This window comes from Magnolia sinica, chromosome 10 (genome assembly GCF_029962835.1).
Source record: "Magnolia sinica isolate HGM2019 chromosome 10, MsV1, whole genome shotgun sequence".
NCBI lineage: Eukaryota > Viridiplantae > Streptophyta > Magnoliopsida > Magnoliales > Magnoliaceae > Magnolia > Magnolia sinica.
Window position 1 is genome coordinate 4,608,918 of NC_080582.1, and position 27,113 is coordinate 4,636,030.

Below are 27,113 nucleotides of genomic sequence, written 5' to 3' on the forward strand. Positions count from 1 at the left end.
ACCTTTGAAACATGACAATCATGACCCAATCCCTTAACATATGATAACCTAGATGCTTAATACATGATAACCGTAACCTAAATCCTTAACACATGATAACCTAGACCCTTAACACATAACAACCTAGATCCACATTTTTAACACATGACAACCTAGACTTTTAACATAAACAACCCAAACCCTTAACACATGATAACCACTTCAACCAAGGTAATACATCACATAATTCAATTTCTATATCTTTCATTGTTTTTCGCATGATAACCATAGCCATCTATATCTACCTTAAATTTTGTTCGATAAGCAGTTATTTCCATGACAACAATAACCACGGCCATTCTTCCCTATTCACAAAAAAAAAAATGACTTCCACATATAAGAAAATATTATTATACAAAAAATAAGAATCATTTAAAATATTTTTCATGTATTAATGGCTTTTATTTTTAAGAAATGTGGTCGTCGGAGCAAAAATAATGTTTTTTTAGGGCTTTAGAAGTTGATGGCGGTAAATGTATATTGAAAAATGTAGATGAAATGAGTGGTGGTAGTTCCCTGAAAAACATGTTTAGAAAGGAAGAAAAAACTTCAAAAGACATCATAAAAAGAAGAAAAAGAAGTTCTGTATAGAGCTTAAATTTTAAATTAAAGATATTTTTATCAACTAATTCTCCAAAAAGTGAACATAAGACCAACTAAAGATATTTTTATCAACTAATCAGGAGCAAACAGCAGTCTAATAGGTTTTTTTTTTTTTTTTTTCCAGTACCTCCTCCCTGCTCCGTTACATTAGACGCCAAGTCCTTCTTGAGAAAACTGGTTTATGGGCCATCAGTGAACGCACTCCCACTCCCTAGATTTAGTGCTGGTTTCTCCTCTCCCTCCCTGGGATCGAGGTCTTTTTTGTGTTTGGTCTCTTGTCCAGCCTCAGATCCTCTTTTGTATAGTTTATGATAGGTGGGGCAGATCATTTTTCTCTACTTCCCACCCGAATGGCTTAGGTTGTAATTTTTCATTGAAAAAAAAAAAAAAAAACTAAAGAATATATTTGAGAGCTAGAATTTTTTGAGTATTCTGCAATCCTGTGAGCTTAGTAGGGTCAAAATCTCTTATTAATATTACTTGTACGTAAAAATGGTTTTGTCTGTCAGCAACAGTTGTACAGTATGTTGCCACAGGTGCAAGCCGTGTCCTCCCACTTTTCCTAAAAAATATTTTTAAAAAAAGCTTCATGATATCAAGCAAAGTGTGGTGGATGACATCAGCACTTTAAAATTACTTATAAAGTGTATAGTAGGGTTTCTAATATAGATGGGTTAATTATTATTGGAAATTTGAAAATGAAAAATATTGAATGGTCAACTTTCAACGGACAAGTGTCCATGGGATCAGAGTTTATGATTGACCAACCAATCTAATTCTGAGGGCTGTAACTTGGCCACAGTGGGTTCCACAATTTAGCGGCTATAACTGGAGTTAATGTATGACACATGTACAGTACCGAATGCCCGACTCGCCTATCATGCGTCATGAGCCAAATTGTAGTGGCAGGCAGCTGTCCTTATCTGGTCCACGGTCACATGGGTGGGGTCGTATGACTTTTATTAAGACTACTAGCCGCCTGTGGCCCACAGACACATGACTGCGTGAATCGATGGAGACATGCGCCGCACACTTTCCACACAATCTCTCTCTCTCTGGCCCACAGACACATGACTGCGTGAATCGATGGAGACATGCGCCGCACACTTTCCACACAATCTCTCTCTCTCTGGCCCACAGACACATGACTGCGTGAATCGATGGAGACATGCGCCGCACACTTTCCACACAATCTCTCTCTCTCTGGCCCACAGACACATGACTGCGTGAATCGATGGAGACATGCGCCGCACACTTTCCACACAATCTCTCTCTCTGGCCCACAGACACATGACTGCGTGAATCGATGGAGACACGCGCCCGCACACTTTCCACACAATCTCTCTCTCTCTCTCTCTCTCTCTCTCTCTCTCTGGAAATGACTAGACGTGCAAGAAATTAGAGCTAGAAGATAAAAAGGGCAAGAAATTGGATCAGAAGAGGACGAGTGGGTTGCCTTACAGGACAGGAATCCTCTGCAACATCAAAGCTATCTGGGTCCACCATGGGGTGTGTTAAATCCACTCCATCATTAGGTATAGTCTTACAGGATGAAGGCAAAAAGGAAAAAGAAAAAGAAGCTAGATTCATGAGTTAGGTAGGCCACATCATAGGTAACAATGGAGATGCAACTCCAACCATAAATTTGGATGGGGGGCCACCATGGTGGAATCACCTGAAGCGGATTGGGTGAGACCCTAAACTCACCCAAGACGGTGTGACCCTTACCATGTGGCCCACCTTGATGTATGTATATTTTGTATCCATGTCGATTAGCTGTTTTCCTATATCATTTTAAGGTATCATTTGAAAAATGTCAAGTGAACCATATTATAGGAAACAGTGGTGATTGAACACAATCCAGTACAACTTAGGGCCCGTTTGGCCGGGTGGATTGGAAGGGATTGAATGGTATTAGGGTGGATGGCATGGATTTCTAGGTAATGATGGTGTTGTCAGTGGATTGTCTGGATAACCATGGGATTGATATATCCCTGGATTGCTATATCCAGTCTGTTTGGCGCGCCCGGCCAATTCTGGTATTAAACCTTCTCATCCCTTCTAATCCCTCACACCAAACACGTCCGAGGCAAATTTGAAGGATTAGGGTGGATTTGATGGGATTTAAATGTAATGATGGTGTTGTCAGCGGATCGTCTTGAGATACATGGGATTGGGATCAGATCACTGACCCTCATTTGAAAAATGTCAAGTGAACCATATTATAGGAAACAGTGGTGATTGAACACAATCCAGTTGAAAGCTTCTTAGGGTGCAACTTAATGTTTCGAAAGTGTTGATTGAACGCAATCCAGTTGAAAGCTTCATTTGTCATTCAATTGGTTGATAAGGTTCTGTAAGTAAAGAGGATGAAGGCAGGAAAAAAAAAAAAATGAAAAAAATGAAAAAAAAAAAAAACAGAAGAAAAAGAAACAAACATGCTTGACCCAAAACTTTAGTGGCCCATTAATGGTCAATCACCACTATTTCATATGGTTTGTTTCACTTAATAATCGTATCTGCTTCAGTTATGGGATAATGCCCTTAAATGACATAGTGAAATGACCTAATAATTGAATCTGCTTTATTTTTGAGACAATGCCCTTAAATAATATGGAGAAATGGATGGATGGCATGGCTATATATATATATATATATAAGGAAAGGAAAAGGTACTATGCGCTCGACCTCCGATAAGCCCCCGTGAGGTCGAGCTGTGTGGGCCCCACCGTGATGCGTGTCAACCATCAACACTGTGCATTTGATGGGTCCCCTCTAAATTATGGGATATCCCAAAAATCAGCCATATACGGAACTCAGGTGGGCCATACCATCTAAAATCATGTGAAGACACCGTTAAAACATATAAAAGCACTTGGTGGGGCCCACCTGAGTTTTTAATGCTGCTGAAACTTGGTCTGAACCCTCATTCAAGTGGGACACACATAATGGATGGGCTGGATTTTTAAACCACATCTCGGTGGGCCCAAAAAAAATGATTATGAATGTTTTAATGGTGCATGGCCCCTCCCCACTTCTGTATGTGGTGTGGCCCACACAAGTCACGGATTGACTTGATTTTTGAGACCTACGCCCACGATGGAATGGTGCATCTGACTGATGGGGTAGATTTTCGAAACGCATCATGGTGGGGCCCACACAGCTCTACCTCATGGGACAGACTAGTGAGGTCAAGCACATAGTACCTTTTCCCATATATATATATATATATATATAGACATACATACATATATGTATGCATGTATATATATACATACATACATACACACACACACATATGGGAAAAGGTTCTATGCGTTCGAGGTCATGGGAACTTCCCATGAGGTGAGCTATGTGGGCCCCACCATGATGTGCGTCGACCATCAACACCGCGCATTTGATGGGTCCCCTTTAAATTATGGGATATTCCAAAAATCAGCCATTTATGAAACTTAGGTGGGTCATACCATCTAAAATCATGTGAAGACTTGCCTAAAACATATAAAAGCACTTAGTAGGGCCCACATGAAATTTGGATGCATTCGAATTCGAAACTTGGTCTTACTCCTCATCCAAGTGGGATACACATAATGGATGGGTTGGATTTGTGAACCACATCTTGGTGGGCCCAACAAATGATTATGAATGTTTTAATGGAGGGTAACCCCTCTCAACTTTTGTATGTGGTGTGGCCCACACAAGTCATGAATTGACTTGATTTTTAAGCCCCAGGCCCACCATGGAATGGTGATTCTGATTGATGGGGGAGATGGTCAACACACATCACAGTGGGGCCCACAAAACTCGACCTTATGGGAAGTTCCCATGAGCTTGACTGCATAGAACCTTTTCCATATATATATATATATATATATATATATATATATAAGAGAGAGAGAGAGAGAGAGAGAGAGAGAGAGGGGAATGCTCACTTGCGCACCTTCTTATATAAGCACCTGTGCACACCTTTGCACGTGTGTCATGGGCACAAAATCTGAATGGTCCATGTGATGCGGCACCTCTTGAAACCTCATGAGCCCAACTTTCAGCTAGATACAAAACTCTGGTGGGCCATGGAAAAAGGAAACAATTTCCTCCGTTGATTTGCATTTCTCTTTGCTATGGCCTACTAGAGTTTTGGATCAGGCTAAAAGTTAGGCTTATGGGGTTTCAAAGGGGTGTCACATCACCTGGACCGTTCAGATTTTGTTCCCATGATACATGTGCAAAGGTGCATAGGTGAGCATTCTTATATATATATATATATATATAGAGAGAGAGAGAGAGAGAGAGAGAGAGAGAGAGAGAGAGAGAGAGAGAGAGAGAGGAATGCTCATTGGGGCATTAGTTCTCATTAGAACTCATGAGAACTTTTTCAGAACTTATCTTAAGTACTATGAGTCTAAATTTTGAATTGTCTTGTGATGCAGCTCCCCGTGAAACTCCTATGGCTTAACTTTTACCCTAATCCAAGACTTTAGTGGCTATCTTAAAAGGAAACATTTTCCTCCCTTGATTTGTCTCTTTCTTTTGCCATGGCCCACCAAAGTTTTGAATAAAGGTAAAAGTTGGGTCACGGGGGTTTCATGAGGTTCTGCATTACATGGACCGTTTAAATTTTGAGCTCATATGACAAGAGATAAGTTCTAAAAGAATTGGTGTGCGGGTGAACGTTCTTATCTCTCTCTTCTCTATCTCTCCTATCTCTTATTTCTATAGCCCATATATATATATATACATGAAGAGAGAGAGGAATGCTTACTTGTGTGCCTTACGTGAGCACTCGCGCATACCTTTGCACATGTGTCATGGGCACAAAATCTGAATGGTCAATGCAACATAGGCACATTGATTTGTTACTATTTTTTGTAGTGTGTGGCTAACTTGAATCCTAGATCAACCTAATTTTTGGACGCATGTCTTAATATGATTGTAAAAAAAAATTAAAAAAATTAAAAACATAGATGGATGGGTTAAATTTCTCACAAACATCATGATGGCCCGTGTACCATCCTTTCACAAAAAGTTCGCTTGTAATCTGCATCCCTGTATTGGTGCTCAATTGGATCATTATAATATATTTTTTTTCCCCTTTATCAAGGTCTTTGTGACCTTATGATTAGATTAGATGGAAAATAAAAGTTATGTTGGACTTTTGACTGTTTTAAGGGTGAAAATTATTATCTGGCTGCTATTTGTCGTGTGGTCTAGTCGAGCTTTGGATATGATTTATTTTTTGGCACACGCTCTCAAAAAATGGATGAACGGTTTAGATATAATAAATACATCATTTTTGGGCGACGTAATTTGGATATCATTTGAACCGTTCATACAACTCGAAGCTCGAGGAGCGTCAGCGCTTGACTCCGCACGACACGTACCCACACCAGCTAGGTTGCTGGTGTGTGGTACACCATCCAATCCGCTTCCCCCTGTTTGAACCGTGACTGGTTTGTCGCGTGATCAGTGATCAGAGTCCGGATCCTCTGTTACCAGGTCAACACAGAATTCCTGATACCCTAATCCTCATTGGTCCACGTCACCACTCAGTGAAAAAATAAAAAAAATAAAAAAAAGCTTCGGACGCCTAACCATTAGGATAACAGGAAATCCCTGTTGACCCGATAACAGAGGATCTCGACTCGATCAGTAAAGCTGGCCATGATTTGAATAGAAAAATATGCAAGATGAACTCAAGAGAAAAAAAGCTTTGTTCTGAATTTCTTTCTTGTGTGAGAAAAGAGTGAGGAAAGATGGCCATTGTTGAGTCCGTTGTCGAATCCCTTCTCCAAAAGCTCGATGACTCGCTCATTCAAGGAGCCATTTTCTTACAAGGGGTTCGGGCTCAAGTTAAATGGCTTCAGGCAGAATTTAGGCGAATGCAATACAACTTCACATACGGAGATGCCAGACAGGAAGGAGATGAAAGAGTGAAGAAGTTTGTGGGGTTATTGAGAGATGTTGCATATGATGCTGAAGACGCCATCGACATTTATGTCTTCAAGGTAGCAAGCTTGAGGCGAAGAGGATTTGTGGGCAGCATTCGAAGGTACGCTTTCATCTCCAAGGAGTTGACAGCTCGCCATGAGGTGGGTTCGAAGATCAAACAGATGGGCTTGGAGATCAAACGGATGGAGAATGAAATCCGTCCAATCTTCGAAAGTAGGCCTTCTTATGGAATTGAAAATATAGACGAGGGAGCAGGGACGAGCTCGGCTAGTCTAAGCTTCCAAAACTGGAGTTCTCCTCTTATTCAAGAGCCAGATCTTGTTGGCTTTGAGAAAGATTTAGAGATATTGGTGGCCGTCTTGACAAAGGAGTTGTGGCGGTGGCGCCGTTGTGTTGTTTCTTTAGTCGGAATGGGTGGTCTCGGCAAGACGACTCTTACAAAGAAAGTTTATAACGACATCCGTGTTAAGACACATTTCGACTGTCGCGCATGGATTTCTATATCTCAACATTATGACGTGAGAGACCTTCTGCGGAGCATTATAAATTGCTATATGGTGCTCTCAGAAGAGGAGCTCAAGGAAGTGGAGATAATGAACGATTTTCAGCTGAGGAAAAAAATTTCAGAGTATTTGCGAAATAAGAGATACTTGATGGTATTAGATGATATATGGTCAAACGAAGCATGGAATGCTCTCAAGGATGCTTTCCCAGATACGAGAAATAGAAGCAGGGTCATTCTCACCACGCGCAACAAAGCCATTGCTTTTCATGCAGATGCACGAATCAAGGCCCATGAAGTGCAATTTCTAAACAGTGAAGACAGCTGGGAATTATTCTGTAAGAAAACATTCACAGGACGAGACGGCGGTTGCCCTCCAGATTTGGAGGAGTTAGCAAGAGAGATTGTGGATAAATGCAATGGTTTACCTCTTGCGATCACTGTCATCGGAGGGCTCTTATCAAGAAAAGAACTGAGGGAGTGGAAGCATGTTCGCAAGAGCATTAATTGGCAGTTTGTTAACAGAGAAATCAAATTCTCTACGACCTATAAATATCCACCCCATGTCTTCAAACCATGTTTTCTCTACTTGAGCATTTTCCCGGAAGACTATGAGATCCGCACTAAGAAACTAATTCAATTGTGGATTGCCGAAGGGTTCCTCCAGCAGAGAGGAGACAGTGTAACACCAGAGGAATTGGGAGAAGATTTTCTATTAGAGCTGATTCGACGATGTATGATCCAAGTTGCAGAAATAAGCTCAAGCGGGTGTATTAAAAGTTGTCGTATCCCGGGTCTCTTGCACAATCTCTCAAAGTCAGTGGCGGCAGAAGATAATTTTCTCAGCATCTCTGATGAGAACTCGCATCCCATTGCAACCAGATTGCGTAGACTTGCTCTCCATCTTCACTTCAATCCGTATGTTTACCCCCAAAACTCCTCTGTTCCAAACCTCCGCTCGTTGTTGTGCTTCCAGACTGCAATGCTGCAGCTTGGCTTTAAAGGGTTTAAACTGCTACGGGTGCTCGACTTAGAGGGCGCATCACTTACTGAATTGTCTAGTGATATTGGAGAGCTTATTCACTTGAGGTACTTGGGGTTGAGGAGGACTGATTTAAAAATGATTCCGACATCTGTTAGGAACCTTCGGAACCTACTGACCTTGGATATGAAATTCACCAGCATCAACCAAGTACCTGATGCTATACAGGAGATGAAAGGGTTACGACACCTATATGCAAATAGGGATATTGTAATCAGGAATTCGCAGATCATAGAATCTTTAGTACACATCCAAACTGTACCAATGATGCATGCCAGTGCCTGGATGGAGGAGGGGTTGAGCAAGCTGACCAACTTAAGGAAATTGGGAATATCTGGAGATTTAAGTTTCTGCAACAATGCATTATCCAGCTTCAGCGAACTTCGATCATTGCGAGTTGGTTTAGGGAATTCAATTCCGGACTTGTTGTCGCTTCCCCGCAATTTGGTGAAGCTGCATTTGGAAAGGCGCGTAGAGAAGCTGCATCAACTTCCACAAAACCTGGCGAAGCTATCTTTGAGATGGTCTCTATTGGAAGAAGATCCCTTAGCTACACTGGGGATGCTTGAAAATCTTAGGACACTCATATTAGGCCGCGGTTCATTTGTCGAGAAGAAAATGATTTGCTTATCAGGAGGTTTTCCTCAGCTCGAGGTCTTGAAACTTGATTTTTTGGATGACCTTGAAGAGTGGAGAGTGGAGCAAGGAGCGCTGCCAAGCCTAAGCCGTTTGGCCATCCGGTCCTGCAGACGACTGAAGAAGCTTCCAGAAGGATTGCAGCATGTGACTAGCCTTAAAATGCTGGAGTCTTCCCTTATGTCAGACGAATTCAAAGCTAGGCTTGAGGACTGGTGCAAGATCCGTGACGTATCCTTCGTGGACATCAAATGAAATGGGCATCCTAAGGCCAGTATGAGTTTTCTCTTCTCCCTCTTGTCACTTTCATTTCTCTTTTGAATTTTCATCTCAAGAAAAAATAAAAAAAAAATAAAAACCTCGGATTTTAGCCTTTTAACAGTAAATTCTGTAAGTCTATGCCTGATTACAAGCTTCAAAATTTCTTTTGTTGTCCCTGGTACGCTTTAGGATATCCTGAGAAATTCTTCTGATTTGATTACACCTTCCCTCATACGAAGAATTTATTTATTCTGTTACTAGTCTGCTTTCTAGACATTGATTATGCTTCTCAACTGCTAGACTCTCCATTAGAATGCAGATATTCCAAAATTTTCCATGCCACACGGAAGAATCTATTGTTTCACTCACTGTTACTAGATTTCTTGGAGTGGTTAGAGCCAAAACATATTGATGAATTAGAAATTCAAGGTATTTATACATTGAAAGCTAGGTGTTTTGGGGTAATTGAATGAATGATGCATGACTCATTAATTTGGCTGCTCTTTTAGTTTATGGTGTGTTTGGTTGCACCAAAATCCTCAAATTTCATGATATTTTGTAGCAACTTAGACTAATAATCATGAAATTTTACGATATTTGGTGCAACCAAACACACCCTTAACCATTTTGGAGAATTGGTAGGATTTATTTGATTGCAATATCATGTGCTAAGGGATGATAAGAAATGCAACTTTTGCCCAAGAGGGGCCAGTCCTCTTTTTTGACAAGCAGAGCCCATGGTTCGGTAGTCCTGACCATTGGTCTGCTGCATCCCACCATGGATGGGCCATACTCCCAAAGCATTTTGGATTCAAATATGTTAGCTGCTAATCATCAGATCTTTGTTGTTGAATGTGGACCATCGCTGTATTTCTTTTCTTGACAGCAAACTGGAATGTATGATTGTCGCAATGGGGGCGTTTTAGGGGCGTATTCCATCCAAATTGGGAAACAATAGGCCAGCAATCCTGATTACTAAACCATGGGCATATACTTGCTATGTCCCTTATTATACATCCTGTAATTCCTCTCGCTTAGTTCCTAATGTCTCCACAACTTGTGGTGCTGTAGGTGTTTGGTTTACTTGCTGGGATCTGCTACGGCAGGTGGCCTATGCTAAGGTTCATGAATGCAGGCGAGAGTTTTGGTGTAGGTTTTATGCTGCCCTGTTTTCAGATATTGAGTCGTATGGTATCAAGGCGTTTTGTTGTGGCTATGTATATTTCTGTATTTAGCTACTTAATTAAGCAATCTGGTTTGTTTTCCTTTTTATGTGGATTATAGGATAGGTGAGGCTTCTTTATTTTGTGGGGCCCACCCAAATGGATGTAAATCATTTTCCACATCAACAAAGTTATAGGTGGAGTACTCCCATCTTTCTAATAAAAAAATAAAAAAATAAAATTGTAGTGCTGTACCATCATTCCCCGCCAACATGACACTAGTGGAGGACATCTGTACCTTGATAATGGTAGGAACGCCAATGGAGATCACCAAAAGTCAGGCCAGTCAACTTATCAGATGGGTTACAGCATCAGAATCAATGGACAATTGACGGTCTGACTCAACATACAGGTGTTTCCCATCTGGTAAGTTGATCAGGTTGATTTATGAGAAGGGTGACCTTCATGGCGGTGACTAAAATTCCGTGGTATGAATCTTCTACAGAAGCGACATGCTAATGGGAAAGACAGAAAAGCACTGCAAGTGGCAGTGCCCCTTGCCGATAGGTGATTATTTCTCTTATACAAGATTACCATCTGCATTTTCGGGTATGGTTGGTATCACTCAACTATGGCCCCTACTATATATTATCTTAGCACCTGAGTATAACTTGCATCTACTCAGATTGACGATTGTAAATTTCTCTTCTTGTGAGTGGTTCTCCTTGCACCGTCTACGTCTTGGTCCCATTCTCTGCTGAATTTGGATCTATCATTTTCTTGTTGGCAGTCCATTGGATGACTGCTAAGTGGATGAGTAGGAAGATTTGATTAGTGTAATTTTCTGACATTCTCAATGCTAAATTCTTCTTTTAGCACATATATTGATCAAGCCAAACTGCTAGTAGCTTAAATTTTATATATATATATATATATATATATAGCTGAATTGCATGCATCTTCAATTGGCTAAGATGACAATTGAAAGGATTTACCAGCGGTCAACAGTATTTACCAGCATTTTTGCTGGCCGCCGGTTAGGGATGGGAAGCGCTGGAAAAAACTTGAAAAGCGCAGTAAAGAAAGCGCCGGGAGAGATATGAGAAGCATTGGAAAGGTATCAGAAGTGCTGGGAAAGGTCTATCGAATAATCGTTAAGTGATATTGAAGCAATGTTACATGCCTATCAAAGCGCTGCTAAAAAGGATCTCAACTGCCCAGTGGGAGAAGCAGACAGCACTGAATCAGGCTATCTGAACTCTTTCATCAAGTCCTGGAGGGGAAAGAAGAGGAGCAAGAGTACCAGGGCCATCAACTCAGGTAGTGTTTCAGATGGATAGTATTCTTCTGCGAAATGTGAGGGGAATTGGGAATTCTACCTCGGTCAGACATGTTAAAACGTTGATTATGTCCTTCAAACCGATCATTCTTATCATCAGTGAGCCCATGATTGCTGACTCCAGGCGTATCTCAACCGGTCTGAAATTGGGCTTCCATTGTTCTATCTCCAACACGTCGGCGGGAGGTAAAATATGGGTTTTTCATCATGATTCAATCAAGGTCGACGCTCTTTCTTCCTCCGATCAATTCCTGGCCTTAAGGGCTTCGACGCCGCTCCTGGATCAGCCTATCTTCATTACCTGCGTTTACGCTAAATGTTCCTACCTACGCAAGAGAGAATTATGGGCCGATTTGGTGCATCAGGCTTCTGTTCTATCAGGCCCTTGGATCGTTTGTGGAGACTTTAATGCTGTTGTTTCCCAATCTGAGAGAATTGGTGGTAACTCTCTGGCGGGTCCTAGCTCAACAGAATTCTTCGACGCTATCAATCAGACCTCCCTCATTGATGCAGGCTTCTTTGGGAATGCTTTCACCTGGTGTAATAACAAGCCTGGGACTCGCAGGAAATGGGCTAGATTGGATCGTGTTCTATGTTCCCCGGACTGGATCCACATGTTTCCTTCCTTCCAAGTGCAGCATCTTCCCCGTATCTTCTTTAATCACTGTCCTCTTTTACTTGCTTTTCCTACCCTAGCTCCCCCCACCCCCTGCCCGTTCCGCTTCCAAAGGATGTGGGTGAGCCATGAAGGTTTCCAAGACGTGGTTCTTAACTCTTGGAATTCTGATGTGTTCATCAACCCTATGATCCATCTCCTGTGCAAGATGAAAAACACCAAATCAACCCTAAAGCGTTGGAACACAGAGAAGTTTGGGAACATTTTCTCCCTGATTAAGGACTCCACGACGAAGGTGGAGAAGCTCGAGCAGGAGTCGATTGCGGACCCGTCTTCCTCCAACTTGTCTAATTTGGATTTGGAGAAGAGGAATCTTGCCAGACTGGAATCTCTGGAAGAACTGTTTTGGAAGCAGAAATCTCGAAACCGTTGGCTTAAGGAAGGTGACCGAAATTCAAAGTTCTTTCATGCCTCTGCCCCAGCCCGCATGCGCCGTTCCCAAATCAGAGAAATAGTGTAGCAAAACGGGATGAAGATTACAAATTGCGCCCAACTTCAAGAGGCTGTAGCTGATTTCTTCAAGGATCTCTACTCGGTTGATTCTACGGACCCCATTGGCGACTTCCTCAACCTTATCCCGCAGCTAGTCTCCTCAGAAGATAATGATTATCTCTTGGCCATCCCTTCGCTCAACGAAGTGAAGCAGGCTGTCTCGGACCTGCCTGATGACGGGGGCCCTGGGCCGGATGGGCTCTCTGGTGCTTTCTTCTCTGCTTGCTGGAACATTGTCGGTATCGACATTCACCGTGCAGTCAAGTTCCTATTTCAAGGAGATCATCAAAGCGAAATCTAATGAAAGCAATCTACCACACCTTTCCTAGATCCAAGAAGAAGGATGTCTGTTTCAACTTGGCCACCTTCTTTCCCTGTAAATGCTGGTGCAGAGGGATTTGGAGTTGTCTATCTTCCCACTCTAATCCTTCCTATCATTCTCTTTTACCTTCTATTTGTATTTCTTGTATGTGAGAGCACAAGAGGGGGCGCTTCTTTAACTTAGGACGCATATCTATATGGATCCTTTCTATAGAGGTGAAGATGGTTGCTGGCTATATATATATATATATATATTTTTAAAAAAGCATTGTTAAAAAGGCTCACAACAAGCCAAGCACAAATAACTATATATTTTTTAATATTTGAAACCTAAAAATTTTTGCAGAACAGAATAACAAATGAACATTAAACAAAAATTGTATTACTTTATAATTAAAATCTATATAATATTGACAACAATAAGTTCAAAATAGTTTGAATACATAAACAATTAAAAAATAAAAATAAAAAATTCTATCTTTAGATACCAAAAGTGACTAATGAAGATAATCAATCATTTTTCCAATGGTAAAATCTAAGTGCTCTTATCTTCACATTTCTCCTTGTAGAGTTTCATGAAAAAACCTAATTCCAAAATTCTAGTATGACAGACTGTGCTCCACCTAAACTCCAATGATCTATAACAAAAAAAAATATATATATATATATATATATATATTCATGACGAGGGTTAGAAAATTTTAGTCATTGGGTGGTGGGCCTGCTCCAGCTCACTTCCCTCATGTAGGCATTACTGCCTTCGATTTCAGATAGGTTGATCCCAAGCGAAGCAGGTTCTGGTAAACCTGGTGAAACACACGTAGCCAATTGCTGTGCTTTCGCGTTATTCAAGAAAAAGTCGTAAACATGAGTTTAAGCAACAATAAAGAATTATGCACCAGTTGTAAATTTAGATTACCACTGCAAGAACTACAGATTTGCTTTTCAACACTAACCAGCTCCAAAACTTCCGTTCTGGTCCTTTGGAAATTTTAGATTATCATTAATAATTGTAAGCCACCAACTTCAAAGAGAGATAAAAACATATACAATAGGTATACTGTACTCTCTAATGTAAGCAGCAACAACTTAATTGTTCTCATCATTGTTAATTAAAGGTAATTCACATTATCATTCGACGCCCCTAAACTAAACAAGCAATGGAGATGAGCGTCTGCCATGTCTAGCAGTACCGGCATACCTAACCATGTAATCAAGTTTTAAAATCTTGTACCAGGTTGTCTCAGCATAAACATGCATTCCTAATTATTTCATTGAGTTTAAAAATAATGTAAGGTTGCTTCAGCATAAGAGAGTTCTTGCCACACATCATCAGAATCAACTTCAATTATTCTACCAGCAAATATTCTCTCTACTTGGAAATTGTATTTTAAGAGAAATTATTAGCCAGAGTAAAAAGACAAGTGAGAGGGAAAAAAAATTAATCCAAGGAAGATACAAGCAAAAGTAATAAAACCTTACTATACTGCTTGAGAAGGTATAACTCTATTTCCTTGCTCACATCATGAACCTCAACCTCATTGAAAAGAGAACTAAATACTGAGTGCAACAGTCCAATAATAATTTATAATTCAATAAAGAAGTACAGATAAAAAGGAAAAACAAATCTTAGGTTGTGTGTCTAATGTAGGGAGGAGATCATCTTCAGTGTTGGGCATCTATAAATCTATTCAACTGGGTCCAAGATCAAGTTCTGAGTATATTTAAGGATGTTAGAAATCTTGTTTTCAGTTTACACCAGCTACAAATATTTGTCATGATCCCAAATCTTTCCACTTCTTAGTAGGGAGGACAATTTTCATCCTCTCACTTTCTCTACCATAAACGTGCCACGTGTATGATGATTTCAACCATCCATGCATCATGACAACCATGATCAGATCACAGATCAAACATTATTAAGGACAGACAATACAAATCATTGAAAAGCCGGTGTATAATAATCAGTAAAAGTCGGTTAGCATGGTTCCAAAAAATAGTTCTGCACCATATTAGCTGGACCATAACCGTAGTAGCTCTGTCCACCTCACAATACAGAATGAAAAGCTCCCCTAAAAAAAAAATTGTCTGTATTCACCCATATGAGAATATCCAGTTCAATATGGGGCCGATATGGCCATAAAGGCCTCCTTTTGGTTTTTGAAATTTTCTGCTGTTTCTTCATTTCAACCCTAGCATGAGCCTTGCCCAGCCAAGCAAAATCAAAATTTTGGTAATTTTTCTAAAAGTTTTGGGCAAAGAAAGGGGGATGATATATTGCCAAATCAGCCAATATGATACACCTGAAACTGATATTCAAGACCCTGATGATCTGTGATTTTGGGATGACACTTTTAATTTACATGTTTAGTACTTGATCATTATGACTTTTGCTGTATGGTCCACTTGTAGAGACTTACGCTGAACTACTTAGATCATGATGGACATATGCCATGTGTGGTATACACTTGGGAAAACAAAATACATCCTTCCTGGTGGATACGATATCCTCCCAATTAAGTATTGAAATTCAAATGTTATAATCATATGGAATGAGAAAAACTATACACCATGGAGGAAAAAAAAAACAGAGTGAAAGTAGAAACATAAATTAACCTCGAAACATGTAAAGTTATTGGAAGAACATTAATACCTGCAAAGATGCCAACAGTTCGTCAGATTGGCAAGAACCATCGTATGATATATCAAGTATTCAATCAAGAAATGATCAAAGGCATAGATGAATGATAGAAATGTCACAATACAAAGTGGCTTGTTATCAAGATTAAAGGCACAGAGGAAGCAGAGAGTGCATGTCAGAAGCGTCCAAACTCCAAATGTTCTTCTGTGAACTTCAGTCACTATAAGGAAATCCCATCATCTGCAACATTTTCATGATGGTTGGATACTTCAAAGCGGATTATGTTGGCCACGTCAATACTAAGAAATCCACTTCATACTACATCTTTATGATGGTTGGTGGGACTATTTTAGAAGAGCGTGAAACAATCAATGACAACCTCATCCACAATATTGTAAGCTGAGTTCATTACTTATGATGAAGTTTCAAATCAAGCGATATAACTACAGTGCTTCTTCTCAAGTTTGTAGGTATTGGAACATATCGCAAAACTATTAAGAATATTTTGTAACAATTTCATGATTTCTTTCTCAGGCAACAACAAGCATTCATCAAGGTCAATGCATATATATCGACATTGAATATCTTGTTGTGAAGGAAAGAGTTTAGAATTATTTATTGTCTGTAGAGTTCTTTGGCACTAAGAAAATGATTGCGGACCTATTCCCTAAAAGGCTCCCTGTCACACTATTTCAGGAACATGTAATATTCATGTGAGTTATTGATCCCACAGATGTATTCGGTTAATATGATTTAAGTGTGATCTATTTTTCATTGACATGTATGGAGATCTCATTTATAAAGTTTTAATGATTATGATATTTTGCTTCTCTTCAAGTGTGTACCGCTTTTTTCGAGTAAGTATAAAAATATTTAAAAGCTATAAGACCTTTTGAGGATAAGCACATATGATCATAATACGTGTGTAATACTCATGCCACACTTTCATATCATTGATTTATGTTGTTTAGGCTAGTGGTATCTATGATCATGCTTAGTCTCACTTCGCAAAAGATTAAATATTGTGATAACTACCGTAATTCAATGCTAATAAACTTGATGGACCGAATCATAGAAGCTTTGCACATATTATCCAACATATAAAGTTGGATCCTTGCTCTTGCTCGGGTGGTATACTCTTAGGAGTTTCAACACCCGGTCAAGGGTTCGAGTATCCATAGGTGGTGAAATCCCACCGGCGTGAGTGTGTGGGGGTTTGTGTGTGTGTGTTAAAAAAAAAAAAAAGAAAAAAAAGAAAAAGAAAAAACTTATAAAGTTAACCATTCGATTTTTGTTCAAAACCATAAAACATGTTTTTCAAAAATGTTTTCAAAATAAATCTTGGGCATTGATCAATATAACTTAAATGGAAGAATCTAAGAATTCAATAAGGTGGGCCTAAATTGATCAATGATATAAATCTAAGGGTTGGATATTGTGATTGGGCATATTGGGCCCCACTGTAGCTATGATTAGTCACAAATATGTGTAGGGGTGGTGCATTTGGACTATTAATATGCATAGTGCTCCAGTTGACTAGAAAACCCAAAAGGCATGGAACCATTAATGAGGAGTTTCAATGAGTTTCAAATCCTTCATTCCTGCAATTATTTAAATAGGGTATCAAAACCTACCTCGGTCAGAAACTCTTCTTTAACATCTAAATGTTTCTCTAAGGGTATAAGGTTTGGAAGATTCTGGCAATCATATCCATCAATGGCTTCTTAAGAAGCATGCTCTAATTTTCTAGTTTTTAGATCTTCATACTCGATTCATAGTGTGATTCTTTTTCAATTCCGCAATTATTGTTTACAAAACCACCCGAGAAACTATAATACTACATTAGTGTGATAAATGACATTTTAAAAAATACTTACGAAACTGCATGTGGTATTCAAAAGTCGAATTAACTATCCAGCACTTATTACTTATTTTCAATAATTCTTTGGTTTAAATCATTGCTCAAATCCAAATGATTAAGTGTTTAAATTAACTTTCATATGGTTTTTGTTTTGGCTCCCCCTACATTCACTTAATGCTAGAGGTAGAATGCTGAAAGTAGTGATGCACTAATTTTTATTTTTATTTTTCACTTTTCAATTAAATTATCCCTAAAATTATTGTAAAATTACAATTCAGCACTTAAAGTTTTCAACAATTAATTTTCAGAGCTTAGTTTTTCAGTTGATCAAACGACACCTTAATAATAGTGGGTTCTATAGTGTAATTGGTTTACTCTAAGTTAATACATGCTGCAAGCATACAATTTTTTAGTACCTTTCTTCCGGGTATATCACTCAAACTCGTCTTTTGGCAGTGTCCCTGCAGCCACTACCATAGTTTAAAACCCGAAAGCTTGACTCGACTGAATAGTCATCTGGTGTGCAATAAAGCATGCATACACACCACATAGGTGTGAGATCGGTTCCATCCATCTGGTTGTCCAATTTTATACATGTTTTTCAAATGATAAATCCAATGCACTCAACATGTGGGCCGCCCCAACTCGGTTGCAGATGGCCTGGCCTGGTTAGGGAGTGATGGGCAGCAAATCCGAACCTTTTGTTCGCTGGGAGATCTCCCCCCTTCCATTTGCGGCCTACTGTTTCTTGACAGAGTTGGCCTTGGCAACTTGCGGGAAGCCTAATACATTTTTCTGTTTTTTCTTCTTAGCTTTTATGATAGGTGGGCCTGCATCATTCTGTTGGTGGGCCTGTCCGAAGTAGTCTGCTGTATAGTATCTTCTTGCAATGAAAAAAAAAAAAAAAACGGTGAATGGGTTGGAAACTTCACCCAATTTCTTTTGTTGGTCGAAACCTATCAGGGCATCTCAAGGCGACCTAGTTTACAAGCAAACTCAACCTGCAGTCTTGCTTAGTTAGAAACGAGTAAAGCTACTGAGCGATTTTCTCAGTGACTCAACCAGATTTCACATTCAGTCACCTGAGTTCGCTCTACCGAGTTTTAGAACTAGGGTCTCCACTTCGTATGGAGCCCTCCCTTGGCGACTATTCAACCCGAGAGCCCCACCATGGATGTGCCACCTTTCAAATTTACAATGAGTGGATGATCCAAGCTGTCTGATTTAGGGCGTGAATACTGGCCTGACTGTCCATTTGCAAGAAACAATGAGGACCGCGGGATCTATTATATGAACGGTTCTCTAATCCATCACTGGAGCAGTGTACGGTGAAGATGGCAGTCCATACCACGCGCGCGGCCCAAACGATTGGTAAGGTATCAATCTTCTATCCGTGAATCTCCAGCAGAATTCGCTTGAAGCTACAAGTGCGGGCGTTTATCACACGTAGGGGTGACTCATCTTTTAGATTCTTAGAGGTGACTCATCTCGCTGTGCTAGGAGCATGAATCCATAAAATCAATCCTGACCGTCCATGCATGGTCCCCACTGGATGGAGCGTGGTATGAAGACCAACTGATTGGATGGCCTCAATCAGATAGTTGAATTTGAAGCATTCGACAATTTTTTTTTAATTGTCCATTTGATAGCCACCAAATGGATGGTTAGGAACGTTTGATCTATGTGACTTATGACATCCACATTGGGGCCCACATGTTGAGCAATGGGCTGACATGTATGCCACGTGTACAGTATATGAGTCAATACCATATGTGCCATTGTGGCCAAGGCAGGCCCGTCTAAAATTTGAGTGGGCCCCATCGTGCAGTTACGTGGACTGAAAATAGGCCAATCTGCTCATTTGGTGGGTCAGGAAAGTAGGCTTAGATTTAGGCTGATCTGAACCGTTTGTTTATCATAAGATTCCATGAATGGACTATAAATCCCAACATGCGTGTCCGTGGAGTTATCTGGCATTCGTAACCATGTAAACATTTGTAGTACAAAACTCAATGATCATATTTTAGTGATTTTATTTTTTTAAAATTTTTTGCTCTTATTTTATTTTACTTTTTAGGGTTATAATTGCCGAAACTAGAGAGGATAACAATTCTCATTCCTCGGATTAGTTCTATCTCGTACAACCGTCCATGTATGGTGAGACCCACCGGGGCCGTTCCAATCCCTGATGGTGGGCCCACACACGATGGTGGAAGTGGCTTAATTCTATCCTTTCAATGAAATTAAACTGGTCTATTAAAATCATTGGTTACCAATACATTATTACAATAAAAAGAAAAAGAAGTATGAAATAAAATGGTGGGCCATGTGGGTACTGGGCATCAATATCCGATGCACCGACATCTGTACAAGCGGGTCGAAGGTTCTTCAATCCAGACCACTAGTATAGTGTGTGCTAGCATGAATGAGAGATCAAAGGGTTAGAATACTTCAATCCGGGAGATTTCTATTGTATCAGGCATTGTCATCAGATGGCAATTCTAGATTAGTTCGAGTGATTGGAACCCTAGTTTCATCCACCCAAAATCCGTTCTCATCGAATCCAGGAAGAGATGATCCTATCTTCGGACATTTGTAAATCTGCGCACATCTCAGCTGTATAAGCTCCCTCTTCATATAATTCCATTCCAACTTCAATTCTTTCAGAAATTTAAGACGCAGAATCTCCACATTCCATCTAACATCTTCACTAACAAGGCTCAGTTGGCTCAGCTTAATTTCCTCCTGCAATATACAGTCTCTTCAGCTCCATAAATCCTCCTGGCGTTAGCCAACTCACCGAGTCATCATCAGGAACACACTCAAGGACTAGCTTCTCCAGCTTCCCGAGTGAAAATGTCCTTGATGTTTTTGGTTTTGTATACTCCGATGGTGAGGATTTCATGTGGCCCCATGCAATTTTCAGCGACCGCAGTTTTTCAATTTCGCTTAATTCGTTCAAATCTTCGCCAATTTGTGCTTCGCTCCCAATGCGAATGCTCAGCTTCCATAGCTTCTTCAAGTGAGTCAACTCACTGAGTCGACATTGGTCTGTGCTACGGGCACTCCCGACCACGAACCCTTTGAGAACTTGGAGGTTTGTCATCGAGCCAATCCCTTGAGGCATCTTGTCCAGCAAATAACACTCTGACACGTCGAGGTGGGTCAGGGACTTGATGGACGTCACCGCTGCCGTCACGTTTTCTAGATTGTGACACAACCGGAGATCCAAGATCAATAGATTGGTGAGGCCAGTGATCGTCTTTGGCAGCTCTGTTATTCGAGAAATCCCTTGCAGGCTGAGATACCTCAGTCCTTTTAGGGATTGTAGGCCATCCAAGAACTTAGTGTCCTCGACTTCGATGTGATGACGGGATAAATTCTGCCACCTTCCAAGCAGTAGAGTATAGATCAACTTCAACCTCGCGAGCTGCTCCTTATTGCAGCTAAGATACTGCGCGCTTAGATTGAATAGCAATCTCAATTCGTTCGGATTAGATTCTAGAGTGATCTCTACTTGATCTTTCTCCTTCATTGCCGCCAAACAAGCCCGCTTGCATTGGTTGGTGTTGAAGGTCGGGCGGTCTTGTGGATCAAATTTAAAGAATTTAGATTCCTTGGCTTTGGTTGGTGTTGAAGGTCGGGCGGTCTTGTGGGTCAAATTTAAAGAATTTAGATTCCTTGGCTTTGGAAACCAGCATCTGCCGAGCCCAAGGGTGGATTTTGCAGTACTTGGCAATTTTGCTATGTTTTTGGTAGATGGGTTCGATCAGACCACTTGAAATCAGCATCTTAAAGCAGTCTTCTCCGACTTCCTCCGCTGTTCGGCCATCTGTCATTGGGGTCACTAGTCCTTCACCGATCCACCAGTAGATCATGATCCGCCTCTTGATGACTATGTTTTCAGGGAAGGCTGAGAAACAAAGCAGGCATTCTTTTAGTTGAGGTTCAAGATCATCATAGCTCCCCTGGAGTAATGGCCTGCCCAGATCCGGTGCGGTGATTTTATCCGCCTTGCGCTGGAGCTCTTCCTCGTGCGCTGCTGACTCCTTCAACTTATCTTTTGATGGTGAAGAAGGGCTAGATGTTGTGGCAGATGAGTCGTGGGACACTTTTGAAGCCATTGCTCGCACTCTCATGGTGATTGCAATAAGCATTTCACCATTTTTACTGCTAAGAAAATCTGATGGCGGTTTTGTGATGATTTTGTCATCACCAAGCAATTCGTCGACAGTTCTAGTTAATTCATCAAAGCTACCAATTAAACTTTCCTCCCATTTCTTGGTGAATTGTAGCGCGGTTTTGGCTTCGTTGATGCAGTCTTTGGTGCAGTCTTTGATGCAGCGTTTGATGTCTTCATTGGGAGCAGAAGCTTTACCTTCTGCCACCACCGACAGTTTGCTGAGCAACGGAGCGAAAGGTTCCCTCATAGTCGACATGACTGGATAAGTACAAACAAAGATGAAGATGAAAATAACAGATGAAAACGAAAGCAGATGGAATGCTTGTCTGTAAGAGGAGGAAGTTTCTTATGATTTTGGGAAAATGCTAACATTTGTTGATAATAGTAGAGATGGGAAAATTATCTAACGCATTGTCTTTGGATTTGGACATGGACAGGCCCCTTCAGAACGTGGTTCCTATAAAAACTCATCGGCTTAGGAAAAGTATTTAAGGTAACCTAACCTTTTGTTCTTAGTAGGGGTTGCAACAGGCTGGGCAAACTGACATTATAGAGCCAGGACTTCGGCTCCTAAACTTACAAACCAAAATTTAGATGTTCCACAAACCAAAAATTACACTTGTTTGATTGCCAAAATTGCATGGTAGAAATTAAGATTATCTACTATCTACTTTAGAAAGCAAGCATCCACAAATCAGAAGTTAGGATCTGACTTTAGGTTTGTAACATATTTTTAGTGAGTCTCATAGCAGTTTGTGGTTTTATTTAAGTGTATGCCACATGTATAATGTATAATCTCTTGGTGCCTCCGTATCACCCATCATGCTTCTTATCGAATTACTACACTTCTCTAAACCCATTTTAGAAAGAAAACCGTGCAAACCGTGCACCTAGGTGATTTATCCAGTCCAATGGATAGGGGTGTGGTGCAGGGAGGGATGTGATGAGGCCGATCACCATCTTCCTCAGGGGATAACTACTCCCAGTCTACAGACTTCTCACGGACCTTTCTCGAATCCATGAGGGATAAAAGCATGAATAATTCCTAATAAATTCGAAATAATTTGATTATGATAAAAAATAAAATTACAACTTTTTAAATAAGGAATTCAATCATAAGACGGAGTTTTTGGACTTAAGACCCTAACTCAAACACCCTAAAATCATGACTTATCATAAATTTATAGATGACTTACATTCCTACTAGACCCAGTAAAAATAGTAAGTGTCCAATTTGGCCCAACCACGTTATTCTCCTAACTTTTCTAAGCTTTTTTCATATTGGGCACAACTTTTATAACTCAAAGTATACTCAAACTAAAACTTACTATTTATGGTAAAAACAAGACTAAATGAAATTTTCGACTGTCGATTTAATGGAATCTCACAAATCTGGCATGGGCAACCCGACATAGCCGGGTTGGCTGGCTTAAGTATGCCTTCTTACCCTAAAATCATATATAATATATCGAAAAACTTGTCTCGATTGGTGAGATATGACTGATTTAAGGTTCTAATGGTCTAGATTGTTTCTGCCTCCTACCAGGCCTTATCTTGTATATCTTTGCCATGAAAGTGTCTGGACCCGCTCTACATCAGGATCAGTCAGACACAACTCGGACCCAACCAGACCGATTTGACTTACCAACTCAGTCAAGTCAGGCTGATTCAGCAATGACTTTTGCGAGTTGCAACTCCATGGAGGGCCAAACGAGTCGGGTTAAGTCGCCGAGCCTTTATGACTCGCATCATGGGTTGAGCCCATTGAACTGGCGTTTATACACGTTTGAACCGTACCATCCACAATAGTGGGCTGGTGAGGTGAAATAAAAAGGAAAAAGAAAAAGGGGAGACAATTTCCAAGTGCAGAGATTTTGTGGACCCTTGCATGATATGTGCAAGACCACTACTAATCAGGTGTGTTGTACGCCAAAAATGACCAGGTGGCCATGTTGCACGATCCAGTCCGTGCTGCACTGAAGTATGAGATCTAGTCCGTCCATCTTATGAGTCTTAACATGTAGACACAAGAAGTCCAACCACCCACTTAAAAGGTGAGCCTTGGTGTTAGGAATAAATGGACAACCATGAAAGATACGGTGAATTGCTTCTTGGCTGGGTCCACCTGCTTTGTAACAGTGAAAAACCAAATTTTGAATTGGTATGGATTTTTCATCTGTAATTTACACGGACCTAACAGAGGGATGGCTATGATCATGGACCCATGTGGGACCTACCTTTTTATTTTCTCTTACCCTTGCAACTCCAGCCCTCTTACCTTGCTCAGCAATGTAGGGCCAGACCGGCAGAGCCATGCCCAGGGGACGAGGGTTTCCCACTAAAGTCTTCCCAACCGAGTGTTGCTTTGAAAGGAAAGGTTAGATCTCTTGCCCAAGTGGCACGCCGAGGTGGACCCTACACGAAATAATCGGGCGCGGCTGCAGTGTATCCCTGGGGACGCGGATTTCCTGCTAAAGCCTTTGGCAGGAAGTTCCTGCGCTTGAAACTTAGGTGGGATCCACAATGATGTTTTTCAGAAATCCACTTCGTTCATCCGTTTTGTTAACTTATTTTAGAGAAGAAACCAAAATTGAGAGGGATACAAGACTGAAGTGGGCCGTACTAAAGGAAAAGGTGGTTAGGAAAATTTCTACGTTGAAACATTCCTAGGTTCGACCGTAATGTTTACATGCCATCCATACAGTTAATAACGTCATTTGTGTTGGGATGAACTGAAAACACAAATAATAACATGATTCAAAACTTTTTTGGCCCCATGAATATTTCAACTGTCGACGTTCAATTATCATGTTTTCTGCCCCCTTGAGCATTGGATACAGTTCATTTTCAGCCTCATATCATAAAATGAACTCAAAAAACGGATGGACGGAGAGGATTTCTCACAAATATTACAGTGGCCCACCTGGTTTCCCAGTGCGGAAACTTCGTGCAAAAGGCTTTAGCAGGAAATCCGCGCCCTATCCCTGGATCCACCGGAGTGGGTAGATCCCTGACTGTGGGGCCCACCTTGATGGATGTGTTTCTAGCAGTCATTTGTGAGTGCTGCACGCACGCCATTTTGGCAGGGCGTACATCCACGCCGTGCATCTGTTTTGATAAATCAATTTAGGGCATGATTCAAAAAATAAATCACATTCAAATCTTAGGTGGACCACACCACAAGAAAGATTGGATGATTGAACATTAAAAACTACTTGAGAGCCACAAAGGTTTAGAATAAAACCTACATTTGTGTGGTCCCTTATCAACAGGTTGATGGCAAATAAACATTTCAGTGGCCCCAACAAGTTTTTAATGCAGAGTATTCACCACTGATTTATATGGTGCAGTGCACCTAAGATTTGGATCATCGTGCCCTAAAACCAGCTGTCAAAATGGATGGATGGCGTGGATGTAAGGCATCAACAACACGGTGGGCCCCACAGTCAGGGATCCACCCACCTAAGTGGATCCGGGGATCCACTGAAGCCACACCCTAATAATGGTAGACATGCAATGGTGGGCCTACACAAACTCTTTGGTGATCACCTGCCTAGCATGACTACCGATTTTGTGAGTGGAACAATCTATCTTCACGAGATCCATCCCGTCCATCACGTACAACACACCTTATTTGCCCTTGATCCAAAAATCAGACTAATTAAAAATCAGGTGGTTCACCTCATCTGGAATTATTATACCTTTAATATCTAAATTCTCGTGTTATTGCCCACCTGAATTTCGGAATAACGTAGTTTTTAAGGAATGCTTTCATCCTGATGATACAAGTTACATGGATGGATTGGAAATATAGACAGCACAACGGAAAATATACAAAACTAATCAAGTGCAATTTATCTCAACTGTTTCCCATGATGCGGCCCACCTTAGTTTTGAATCGTTCCAGGATGAACGAGAGGGATAGGCAACGTACCTGATGAACGGATTAGATCTCACAAAAGTTTCATCCATGTGGAAGTGGCAGTCGGCATGCTGGCTGACCGTTCATCAAGAAATAACTTCGACGGTGATAGAGAGTGGCCCATCTTATCTCTCAGCGATGATGGCACTGCATAGAATAAATAGTAGCTGCTCCTGCCTGAGCATGAACTACCTACCTCAGCTGCTCCCTGCCGTTGCTGGATTGTATTTTTTTATATCCAACTCTTCTCTACCATATGTATAACGAACAGAAGTTGGGCGGAGTGGGGCTGCTTTAAAATGACCGTGACGCTTCAAACGTACACCTGACATAGTTTCCAGGCAATCTAAACCGTCCAAATATCTGAACCACTCGCTATTTTATTTTGGCCATCCATTTGAGAGCCATCAATCTGATAGTTGAGATTCGTGGACGAGCGTGATATTAGATACATGATATATCCACAATATTTCGCAATTTGGACGGTTTGAACTCTCCTCATCGTATATGCCACGTCAGTTAGTAACTTTAAGAAGAGGGTGGGTCAGACTCATGAAGTGAGTCTCAGTCTGCGGGTTGGGCCATGCTTGTTGAAGAGGCAGCTCAACGTGGGTCCGTTTTTTAGTAGGTCCTAATTACGACCGGTTACAGTCCACCCAGCTGGTAACTTCCAACCAGTTAAGTGTATGTGAAATCCAAACCCTTCAAATAGGTTGCCCATTCATACTGATCTCCTATTCAAAAAATAATCCCATCTACTCATTTCGTGGACCACATCAAATGAAGAAATTTCTATCCATTGGTAAATTTTTTAAAAATAAGTGTGGCCCATTTGATAAGTACATGTGGATGAATTTTGCGGAAGGTGATCATCCCGATAGGACCAATGTATCAGACAGGTTGTAGTCAAGCATACATCAAATGTTGGATGTACGGAAAATTATGGTCGAACGTATAGTACTTGAATATTTTGGTAGCTTTTAAACCATCTTTTATCGGACCAGGACCAGCAGTGAAACATACAACTCATGCAAAGACAATGTAATAGACTATGAGATTCAGATAAGCTAACATGAGTTGATTATACTCAACGAGGTTTTAGATGATAAGGATGACAATTTAGATAGTCATGTCTGTGGGAGATTTTGAAATTTTGAAAAAAAAAATTGGAATATTATTAGGGAAATTTCTCCAAAGTAGACTATTTAAAAGTATTTATTATAAATCAATGAATATATTTAAAATTGAAATTTACAATTTTTTAATGTTTTTAGCATTTTTGCAATAAATCACAATATTTTGATAATGTTGCCATGATGTATATACTTAAGTGGGTTACACACACACACACACACACACACACACACACACACACACACACTCATTTGTAGTTGTGTGGTCTATTTGAACGGTCCTGATCTGCATTTTACCCTTCTATGTGGACCAAGCTAGAGTGACTCTATCCTATTCTGATGGAGATTAG

The 27,113-nt window shown here is 40.6% G+C and overlaps 3 protein-coding genes across 4 annotated transcripts; 1 reads left to right on the forward strand and 2 right to left on the reverse strand.

The window, feature by feature from the left end:
• Positions 1-6,298: 6,298 nt before the first annotated feature.
• Positions 6,299-10,142, forward strand: LOC131257814 (disease resistance RPP8-like protein 3). 2 transcript variants are annotated; one of them, XM_058258725.1, is made up of 2 exons: positions 6,299-9,045; positions 10,104-10,142. In XM_058258725.1, the coding sequence occupies exon 1, from the start codon at positions 6,396-6,398 to the stop codon at positions 9,024-9,026; it is 2,631 nt and encodes an 876-aa protein (XP_058114708.1). In that variant the 5' UTR covers positions 6,299-6,395; the 3' UTR covers positions 9,027-9,045; positions 10,104-10,142. The 2 variants fall into 2 exon arrangements, with proteins under 2 accessions (XP_058114708.1, XP_058114709.1); XM_058258726.1 differs by having other exon boundaries at positions 6,299-9,041; positions 10,104-10,141.
• Positions 10,143-20,000: 9,858 nt separating this feature from the next.
• On the reverse strand, positions 20,001-21,060 carry LOC131257629 (disease resistance RPP13-like protein 4). The gene is made up of 2 exons (XM_058258408.1): positions 20,326-21,060; positions 20,001-20,270 (listed from the first exon to the last, which is right to left on the reverse strand). Exons 1-2 carry the CDS (start codon positions 21,058-21,060, stop codon positions 20,001-20,003), a joined length of 1,005 nt encoding a protein of 334 aa, XP_058114391.1.
• A 73-nt stretch (positions 21,061-21,133) lies between these two features.
• Positions 21,134-24,023, reverse strand: LOC131257630 (uncharacterized). Its single transcript, XM_058258410.1, has 2 exons — positions 23,987-24,023; positions 21,134-21,966 (listed from the first exon to the last, which is right to left on the reverse strand). The coding sequence occupies exons 1-2, from the start codon at positions 24,021-24,023 to the stop codon at positions 21,134-21,136; spliced, it is 870 nt and encodes a 289-aa protein (XP_058114393.1).
• Positions 24,024-27,113: the final 3,090 nt, after the last annotated feature.

Excerpts from the sequence above, each read along its gene's own strand:
- LOC131257814 (XM_058258725.1), top strand. The coding sequence starts at position 6,396 with ATGGCCATTGTTGAGTCCGTTGTCGAATCCCTTCTCCAAAAGCTCGAT.
- LOC131257629 (XM_058258408.1), bottom strand. The coding sequence starts at position 21,060 with ATGAAGGAGAAAGATCAAGTAGAGATCACTCTAGAATCTAATCCGAAC. Across the intron at positions 20,271-20,325 it reads GTGTTCCTGATGATGACTCG|GAGGAAATTAAGCTGAGCCA; the intron begins GTGAGTTGGCTA and ends TGTATATTGCAG.
- LOC131257630 (XM_058258410.1), bottom strand. The coding sequence starts at position 24,023 with ATGGCTCTGCCGGTCTGGCCCTACATTGCTGAGCAAG. Across the intron at positions 21,967-23,986 it reads GCCCTACATTGCTGAGCAAG|TCATGTCGACTATGAGGGAA; the intron begins GTAAGAGGGCTG and ends GTACTTATCCAG.